This window comes from Egretta garzetta, unplaced genomic scaffold (assembly GCF_000687185.1).
Source record: "Egretta garzetta isolate BGI_Z169 unplaced genomic scaffold, ASM68718v1 scaffold448, whole genome shotgun sequence".
Taxonomy (NCBI): Eukaryota; Metazoa; Chordata; class Aves; order Pelecaniformes; family Ardeidae; genus Egretta; species Egretta garzetta.
The window spans coordinates 1,288,824-1,298,931 of NW_009260497.1; the positions used below are offsets into that span (position 1 = coordinate 1,288,824).

Below are 10,108 nucleotides of genomic sequence, written 5' to 3' on the forward strand. Positions count from 1 at the left end.
GCTCACAGCACCTCTGTTTCCCCGAGCTTTGCAGAGAGGCAGAAGATGAAGCAGGTGGAGCAAATGGAGGCCGAGGTGGAGGAGCTGAAGGCAAAACTGCGGGAGATGCAGCAGCAGCTGGAAGCGGAGAGGGAAGCGGAGAAGCGGCGCAGGGAGCAGGTATGGGCCGAGGGCACCGCTGCCTGTTTGCTTAAAATGGAGGGAGGAGAAGTGATGAAATGCAGGATGTTTTTTAAAGCACAGGTGAAAAAGGCACTGAAAAATATCTTATGGTGGGGCTTGTGTTTTCTTTCTTTGGGAAATTTGACCCCAAAAATTTCTGTGGGAGATGTCATGTGGAAATAAGGATGGTGTAAGCGTGCCTGGGCAGGCTGTGCTGCCTCGACCTCGCCGTGGTGTGTGGGCAGGCTCTGAGCAGTGGTGGGTATAAGGAGAGCGTTGGTCTTCATCCCATGGGCACTGGGGCTCAAGCCCCAGCCCTTGGTGCTCCTGGTCTGCAACCAAGACCACCTCCTGCCCCGGTTTCTCCACTCCCTTTAGGAAATGGAGAGAGCTTGCCAGCAAGAAGAGGGCAGGAGCAATTTGGAAAGGTGGAAAGAGGAGGAGAAGATGAAGCTGCACGAAGAGATAGACAGCCTGAGGCGGCTCTTCCTCGCAGCGTTGGAGGACATGGCCAGCAGGAGCAGTGCCGTGGAGGGGGTGAGTGAGCACCCCATGTGCTCCTCAAGGCAGGCGAGGGGATGTCCAAGCCTGCTGCTTTGCTTGGTCCAGGTGACATTGCAGCTTCACATCCCCCCCAAAAGAGGCCTCATTTCTTTGGGGCACGCAAGCATTTTGGGGGTTTGGAAGTGGTGACTGGCTGTGGTTGGGCTCCCCAGGAGGAAAGTGGATCCTCCTGTGGGACACATGGATCCTTCCTCTCCCCACTCCAGAAACTGCAGGATCTTCAGGCCAGGGAGGCAGCCATCTCCAGCCTGGGCACGCTGCGGAATGATGACACTGAGGGGGCACAGGGCCAGACGCCAAGGCAGGCAGAGCTGCGAGGCGAGCGGGAGAGGTTGGCAGCATGGGTGAGCAGCATGGTACCCATCTCCTTTACCCCCATGGCACATCCCAGGGGGTGTGTTTGGATGGAGTTGGACCCCCATCCATACACCAAGGTGTGCATATGCTTCGTGGATGTCCGGTCGTGGTGCGGGTTCAGGTAGCAATGGTCTCCTGCTGATGTAGAGCACTGATAGTCCAAGTCCAGAAATTGGACCTGAAGGGTGCAAGAGGGCATGTCCCAGTCCCGGGTCAGCCCTGATTGCTGCAGGGAAACACATCTTCAACGGAGCACTGCAGAAGCTCACTGCGTGGAAAAGCATTTAAAGTACCAAATGAACAGAAGAAATCTATTTACCCATGAATTGGCTGCCTTCTCAAACATATAAAAAGATCTGAAGAGCGCTTTACCGTGCATGGTACCTCTGAACATGGAGTGAGGTGGGAATGGCATCGCTGCTATGGTGCCAACTGCCCTTCGGGACCCAAAGGGAAGCTGAATTCCTCCTGAGTATGAACACGATTGGGTGCCCATGCCCTCAAGAAGCCCCCAGCCCACAACCTGAGGAGGGAAATGCCCGTGTGCTTAATTTGGCAGAGGCAGGCACTGGGGGAGAATTGGGCACAGGTGGTCCGGGTGGGTGCCAGATGTCCTTGGCAGCTCCCAGGCACCTTGCTCGGAAATGGCCTGGATGTTTCCCTTATGATTTTTCTTCATCTTAGCTTCAAACCCCAGAGATTTTTGGTCTTTTCAGGCAAAAACCAGGGATACCCTCTCTGCAGATCAGCCCAGCAAGTGGTAGCCAGAAAGAACGGGGCTGTGCGCTCAAAATGAGCCTTGGCTGGACCTCAAAGCCCAGCACAGCAGACCATAGTTGTTAGGTTATCAAGGGGAAAGAATAAATGAAATGCAACAACCAAAGCTGTGCCCTACCACAGTTGATAAGAAGATACGAACTTGCCACCAGCAGACTTTGAAGCTGGCCATACATCTTCTGCAAAGCCAGATCTGCCGTTTGGAGGACATCTCAATAACGAGTAAAAATCCAGAGCTGCCCTTGCTGGTGAAGGGAAGAGGTGTCTCCAAACCCATTTTTACTGTGTTCAAGTAGTCTTGTTCCTTTTTTTGCCCATCTCAGTTGAAGAAAGAGAACAAGACTCTCTGTGCTGCCCCATCCCAGGACCAGCGGGTGGTTATGGACCGTGTCCATCAGCAGATGGATGCCCTCAGCACCCATCTCGGGGAGCAGCCCAAGGACACAAAGTCCCAGGAGAAGAAGGCAAGTGAAATAAAAAAATAGAGGCCTTGGTTCATCAAGAGGGTTTAAGCAGATGTTTAAGCAGCCTTATAGTACTTGCTGAGTTAAGACTAAGCTGAATTTCCAGCCCATTCTGTAAAGCTTTGCTACATTCAGTTCCTTTTTGCGCTCTTTAAACACGAAGCGTCACATGAATACTGTCAGCATGAACCATGCCCACTGGGGTGCAGATCACCAGAGCAACACTTTGCATTGCAGTTTGGAGCATCTTTTCCTTGTCATCAGGTCCATGAAGAGCACATGGGGTATAACAGGATGGCATCCAACGTGCTTAGTGATCATATTACGGAAAGGAAAGCCCCTAAGCTTCAGGGCACTGGGCCATCTTGTCTAGGCTGTGCTTTTGCTTAGAAATGTTGGAGCAGACGATTCTTGAGGTCCCTTCCAACCTGGGATTCTATGATTAAGCTGACCCTTTACAGGGAAATAGCTCTTGGGGAGTGTGTGTGCCCACTTTAGGCTCTTGCTATTCTCTGCTCCTTTTTTTGAATGCATTTAATAATAGTACTCTGCAGAGAGAGAGGAAAACTTACCCAAAATTATAGACAGAAAATGATCATTGAATGATGCCCAGTCTATTTCTTTACAGATCAAGCTGCTCTCTGCAAGCAAACCTGAAGGTAACGATTGCATTTTTAAAGTGAATCAATTTGGGTCTAGGTACATTTTTCATAGCTAGCAGCCCTTAGACCATGGTGTCTTCTCCGTCTCCCTCTACAAAAGCCTGGCATGGACTCCTCTCCAGGGGGCTGCCTGTGTGCCCTCTCGCATGAAGCTGTGGAGGGGACACATTCCAGTCCCTTGACAATCTGCTGCGCCAGCATAGACCGCAGCTCTGGTCACTGGCACAAAACCAGTTTGTCTCTCGGGTGGGTTTTGCATTGTAGCCCCAGCCCGAAGGAATGAGATTTCAATCAAGCGCTCACAGCAAACAGATGACCTCGCCTCCTCCTCCGAAATGATGCCAGGGGTTATTTGCATAAAAATAAGGAGCTGAGGCTGTGATGTCTTCTTTGCAGTCTGGGGTTTCTGTATTCAAGTGCCAGGGAAAGAAAATGGGGACTTCTCAGGTCCCCAGTGCCTGCAGTGCAACTGCAGACCCGGCCAGATGCTGCTGCTCGGAAAATAAAAAAGGGATGGCTACTAGCAAATACCCAAGGGGTACATCGTGAGCTCCAGCCTGGAGGGGCAGCAGAGGGCCATTTGCCCACTGACATCCTCCAGCTGGTGGCCTTGGTGGGTGAGCACCCTGGGGTTTCCCTCGGGGATGTTCTCTGAGGGCTGGTGCCAGACTTGGGCCAGCCATGGATCCCCAAAAGGACAAGTGCATTTATGCTTTCCATGTAGGAAAACCAGGTGGAGATCAGCACTTGCTTCTGCGCTGGGGCCTCGGCTCCTCTGCCCCTCACAGGCTCTTTTCTCCCTTGCAGTGACCTGGGAGGTGACCAGAGCGGTGGCCGATGCAGAGTTATCAGGTGGGTACCATCGCTGGGACCATCCCTATCCCGAGGACACCAGGGTGAAGCCAGCGTTTGGCTTGGGGTGTTGTGCGGTGAGGACAAGAAGGTGCTGGGCAAAGCTGGCAGGGGTGAGGTGGTGGCTGGGGGCGGAGGGGATGGGCTTGCTGGTCCCCTCTTGGCTGCCCAGGGTACGACAGCTCCATGCCAGCCCTGCTGCCAATCCTTCATCTGGGGAAGCTGTCCCAGCTGCTGGGCTCTGGGTGGGATTTTGGAAAAGTTATGGGTGTGAATTAATCAAATTAGAGGAGGAAGTTGCCCCTTTGTAAACCAGTTTGTTCTGGAGCTGGTGGGACCCATGTGCCCAAAGAGGAGGAGGGACCCACCAGCCCGCTCCCCAGGGTGCAGACCATGTGTCGCTGCGCTGGTACCAGCATCCACTTTTGCTCCAGGCAGGGAGGAGGCTGCCCTGGGTGGGACCCGGATGCTGCTGGAAGCCCTATGGAAAAGCCCAAACCTCCTAAAGCAGTATCGCCCCCTCTTGGAGGAAGCGCTGGAGGAAAAGCTGGAGAGCATGGGGGTCAAGAGGGTGAGTCTGCCCTTCAGTACCAGCATTGCAATGCCAGCCCTGAGCCAGTGCAGGGACACAAAGGGGGTTTGGGGGTTATTTTTTTTTTGGGGGGGGGTGGGGTGGGGTGCAGAGAACAACTGAAACACTGACAGGCAGCAGAAAAATCCCCGTCTGGAGCAATCACACCCTGAGAAGCAAATGGGAAGGTGGAGGCAGAATCACGCAGTAACACAGGGAATAAGCTGCCGTGCTCCCATCTCTGAGGTCAGCTATTAGTATCACTCCAGCACATCTTTCTCACAAGCAGCCTTTCATATGCTAAATTACCCAGGGCTCCCTCTCTCCTAGGAAAGGAGGGTGTTTGAGGGCACAGCAGCCCCCGTCACAGGGATTTCAAGGGGACTTTCGCTGTCCAATTCCTTTTCATGCCAAGCATATTAAATAGTACCTCCTACAAATCTTTCTGAGCTCCCGGCAATGCAACACCACCACCTAGCACCTTGCAGAGCTGGTGCAAGGGCGGTGAGCAGGCAGGCAGCGGGCACGGCTGCTGGGGACCCGCGTTGCTTCATCGACCTGCGTTTCCGAGCAAAGCAGCTTTTCTGCTTCAGTCCCGAAGGCACAAAGAGAAAGCAGTGACTGAATGGCTTCTCGCGTGGTTGTCCCTTGGAGGTGCTTGTCAGGAGCACTCCTGGGTTCCTTTCACGTAGGCTGGAGCCCTGGTACGTCCCCGTGTTCTTCATGGACACTGAGGTGGTGTCAGAAGCAGCAGAGGTGCCAAAGCCAGGCCCGCAGGTGTGCACCCCCCCTTCACCTTTTGCTTCTCATCACATGGTGTCTCTAGAAGCCCAGGACATTTGTGGTCACAAAACCTGCCCCTGTTGTAAATGCTTCCAAAGAGGAAATGCTGCACTTACCCCGTGGCCTAGAAATTGCCCAAAACTGCTGAGCTTTACTCTTCAGCGGTCACTTACCAAAGCAGAGGCGGGGTCTTCAACTGGTGACTGAAGCCTCATTGTGGGCTGTTTGCATGGGATGGGTTGTGCTGCAATAATGATGGGTGTCAGGGCTGGTGAGAGCTTCCTCAGGGCTTGGAGCTTGCGGGATGCTCTTGAGATACGGGCAGTGCTGCTGGGGGCTTGTTTCAGCACCCAGCGCAGTGGGAGGACAACGACAGGCTCCTCCACTTTAGGTTGCAAAGGGGATCTCTGCTCGGACCTACAAAAATCTCCAGGCACTGGTCAGGCTACAGCAGCAGCAGAAAGCTGAGAAATTTCCTGTTCTCCTCCGCCTGAGGGGTGAGCTGGTCCAAGTGGTCATGGAGAAAGTCAGGCAATACAAGAAGCCTGGTGCTACTCTGCCTCGACAGCTCTCCATCATCCCAGGTGAAGTGACCTCCTGTCCTCTCTACGTACCACCCATGGGGACTTGTGGCCACCCACTGAGGGCCATGTGATGCCCTTCCCCTATCCAGTGAGACCACAAGCCAGAGAAAGGGCAGGAAAGGGCATTCAGAGTGATGCAAATCTCTGCAATTGCTCTCCGCCTATTGACCTCATGTGGGTTGGCCTGACTTATTCAGGAAAAAAACATCAGCCCTCCCCCAAAGTCCCAGCTGAGTGAAATACAGGTTTGGTAGCACTTGCAAATCCCTTTCCCCCCTTTTTCTCCACAATCCTACGTTGGGTGGGCTGCGTGACTCCCCAAGGAGCAGCCTCTAGGACTGCCAGGAGGTGGGTGGTGATTCTCCTTGCTCTCTATTGCCTTCCAGCTCGAAGCCTGAAGAGCCCCAGGTCCCTTCATAGGTCATGGCCCATGGTGATACCAGCTGCAGTAGAGCCTGAAGCCTCAATCATCCCCCAGCCTGCTCCTCAGAGCAGAGCCCCCTCCACCCACAGCCCCCCGAGGACTCCCTGGGGCACCCTGCGGACCTCCAAAGCCAGCCGTCCCCAACAAGGACTTTTCCCATGGTGGAGGTGAGTCCCATTGCCTCCTTTCTGTCTCCAGGCAGGCGGGCAGTGCCCGGACTCCTTGGCCACAACCTGGCCCCAAGCAATGCAGAGTGCTGGCTGAATACCAACACTGTTGGAAAGTGCCGAGTAGTGGGTGATGGGGCACCCCAGAGGGGGGGTGGTGGTGGTAAAGGAGTTTTCTGGGATCTCCCTGCCTGTAGAGGCTGACTCAACTCAGCCAAGTCAGACCTGAGGGCTTGTACCCACCATGTGGTGCTGGAGACAAACATGGGGCATTTCCCACTGGTGTTTGGCTCCTTCTTCCCCTCCCCAAACCTCTGCAAAGGGTTGAAGGAGTTTTCTTGGGGTTTTGGAGCAAAAGTGGTAAAGACATTAAAATAAAAGCTCAGAGAAACTGTGCAGACCATGCAGAGAAGAAAGAACATAGAGAGGTTGTGAGATGGCAGCAGGGAGGAAGAGGAGCTCACCTGTGACCAAGAGCAAGAGAGGAGGAGGAATTACTTGTTTGCCCCAGGAGGAAGAAAAAGCCAGATCTAAATTTTAAACTCAGGCAAAACAATATCAAGTGCGAGGCAAGGTATGGGTGTGAGCATTCATTGGGTGTGATGGACTTGTCTGCATCCGTGGCGAACATAGAGCTCCTCCACGGGCTGTCCTGCTTGGGGCCAGATCACAGCCTGGAGCATTGCAGGGTTTCCCTGCATCTGCTGGGGAAGGGGGACACCAGAGCAACCCCGTGCTCAACCCATCTCTCTGTGCACCAGTTCAGAAGCGATGCTGGGAGGGAAGAAACCTGCCCCGTCCCCTGTGAGGCTCAGCTCTCAGCAAGAGCCAGCCCTCTCCACAGTGCTGCCGGGGGATGAGACCTGCTCCGACCAGTGGGACCTGGACTCGCTGGAAGAAACATCTGGTTCAGGTACTGCCTGCGCTTGTAGCAACTGCCATGGGTCAGCAAGGTGGGGGGACCGTCCTGGTTAGCAACATCATAGAGTCGTTGAGGTTGGAGAAGCCCTTTAAGCTCACCAAGCCCAACTGTTCCCCTAACCCTGCCATCCCACCACTAAACCCGGGCCCTAAGCACCTTGGCTGCCTGGCTTTTAAATCCCTCCAGGGGTGGGGACTCGACCCCTGCCCTGGGCAGCCCCTTCCAGGGCAGTGCTGCCGCATCACCTTCTTCCTGGGACTCAACTGGGACAAGTCTTACCTCACCACCCTCTGTACCTAGCCAGGCAACAGGGCACTTTTACCATCTTTAACCATCTGCAGCCTGTGTGCTTGATCCTGCCAGGGTATTTTCCTAGGGTTCAATAAATCATGAAGCTGTTTCTTTGCACAGAGGGAAACCAGATAGAGGATGCAGGGAAGCCCCCAGGACCCGAAGGGCTGTCAAACACAAAGAGGAAAGCTTGTTTTAACTGTATGCTGTAAAACCCCATGTGAACCACGTGTCAGGGAACGAGGTGGGGGCTGCTCCTGGGGCCACTCCTGGGCCTCTCAGAGAGTTGGGGGGGGGGACAGTGGGAAGCACCTCTTGCCCATGCATTAACCACAGACGGCAGTGGGCACTCCTCATGTGTGGCTTTGGAGCACCCCAAGCCAAACCAGAGCTTTGGTGCTCTGCCACACACCACCAGCCCGGGCAGTTTCCTCCAGCGTCCTTGCACACCCAGGAGCGTTACCCACCCAGTGCTTGCTCAGGGAGGGGAACCCCCATGCTTAATCCTATGCACAAAATATTTGATTCCTGAAACATCTCTGTTGGGATGGATCCAGGCAGTTTAAGCTATTTAGGAACCAACTCACCCTGGGGTGGCTGGTGGTCCCCTCCATTCCCAATGTGCCATTGCCGTGACTTGGGGGTCCCCTTTTTAACCTGTTCTGCCCTGCACAGGGACAGCCCCAGCCCTGATGGAGGCTCCGGGGGAGATGCCTGGAGGCAGTGGCCCAGCTGGTGGGGCGAAACACATCCCAGCCCTGAGCTCGGTGTTGCCCAAAACCAGCCAACCTGCCAAGAAACACCAGGTATCTCGCACGAATGTGGCCACAGAGGTGTTCTCTTGTATAATTTCTATTTAAAAACAGGCACGTCAAACCTTCTTCTGAGCTCCCACCCGTCAGCAGTGCCACCGGGCACAGACACTGCACAGGGAGCAGTAGAGACTTGGCCCTTGGCTCCTCCATCCAGTTACAGTTGTCTGTCCTTCCCCTAACATTTGTCCATTCACCCTTTTTGGCGAGGGGGGGGGAAAGATCAGTATTCAGGCAATTGAGAGAAAACCACAAAGTGCCAGAGAATCTAATTGAGAAAAGGTCTCTGGAACAAATGCAGAGATAATTGGAGTGATGCAATGGCAAAATTATTAAATTACTAAAACGGGACTTAAACATAACCTCAATTTATGGGGGAGAGCCGATGTAATTAAAGTGGTGACAGTGTCGGAATCAAATTGGTTCTTTAGAAAAACTATTTAAAAGGATTGTACCCAAGAAGGGCCCGGCACAAATACTGGGAAGATTTTTTTTTTTTCTTTTTATTGCAATGATGATGAAATTCTGGGCCTTCATATGGCAAAGTTTAAAAATAAAATAAAATCAAAAGGTGAAGCATGAGGTCTATGGGGCAATTTGCAAGCCCTTGAGGTTTATGGGACAATTTGCAAGCCATGCAAATAGAGAAGGGGTCTCCTGTGTGGCATCCTGGTGCAAGCTCGCATGGCCCTCTTGGCTCTAATTTCTGCATCAGCCAGATGGAGAAGAAACCCGTGTTGATTTGTAGTGGGGGAGCAGAGGGTGCAAACGTGGGGTGTGGGTCTGGCCCTGCTGCTCCCCTTCACCCACCCTGTGCTCCTCTCCAGTTTGCAGGTGACAGCAGTGACCTGGAGCCCTCCTCCCTGGAGGACCTGGCCCAGCCGCTGGTACTGGTGGCTGGTGATGCCCTGAGGAGCCGGGCTGCAAGGGGACACCTGCGGTGGTGACAGGGAAGAGTGAATCCTCTGCCAGCAGCCACTGGATGGTGCCACAAGACCAGAAACAGGCAGCAAGCTCTGCTGCAGCCTCCCTAACTCCTGGGCTCTAGCTGCCCCTCTTTTTGGGAAGACACCAATCTTGGGGCTCTCCCAGACAGTACAGGGGGGGTGGCTCCTTCCTGGCCAGCTGCCATGCATCTCAGCAAGGAGGATAAATGCTGCATGGTGCGAAAAGGAGTGATTTCTGCTCTCCCTTCATCATGCACCTGAGCAATGGCGTGGTGTCAGATGGTGCCGTGGGCTTCTGGAGCCCCAGCAGCTCTCCCTGGGCTTTGCATCCCGCAGGCTGGGGCTGGATGTGCTGGACATAGCTCCGCACTCCTGCATGGCTTTTTTTATTCCTTAAGCAGTTCAGAAAGCAGAGTCGGGGAGGGGAGAAAGCACCTTCCTTCTCCTTGCATCTCCCTTTGCTGGTGCTCCTGAGGGTGATGGAAAAGGTCTTGTTTTCTGCTCAGGGAGGAACCTGGCCTGAATGCGCTTGGACGGAGCAACAAGCCACAGCTCCTGTCTCCTCCTTCCTTTTGTCCTTGCAGTGGTGGAAACTCCAACCCAAAGGCTGACTTTTTGCGCTGTGAACGTGACCGCGCAAGCCCTGATAATGCTCATCTGAGAAAAACGAACTTTATTTGCAACTTCTGCCTGTCTTTTGTGCATTTGTAGCAGTGCATTTAGGAGCTTGAATCCTTATAAGTATGAAATTTTGGACAATGCACCAGGA

At 53.7% G+C, this 10,108-nt stretch overlaps 1 protein-coding gene across 1 annotated transcript in view; it reads left to right on the forward strand.

The window, feature by feature from the left end:
• DZIP1L (DAZ interacting zinc finger protein 1 like) overlaps positions 1 to 9,339 on the forward strand; it is a 12,383-nt gene extending 3,044 nt beyond the window's left edge. The window contains 10 exon segments of the mRNA XM_035900052.1: positions 35 to 159; positions 541 to 699; positions 933 to 1,070; positions 2,184 to 2,324; positions 2,953 to 2,983; positions 3,794 to 3,838; positions 4,273 to 4,409; positions 5,584 to 5,776; positions 7,129 to 7,280; positions 9,220 to 9,339. Of these exon segments, the coding sequence (XP_035755945.1) occupies positions 35 to 159; positions 541 to 699; positions 933 to 1,070; positions 2,184 to 2,324; positions 2,953 to 2,983; positions 3,794 to 3,838; positions 4,273 to 4,409; positions 5,584 to 5,776; positions 7,129 to 7,280; positions 9,220 to 9,339 (1,241 nt within the window).
• Positions 9,340 to 10,108: the final 769 nt, after the last annotated feature.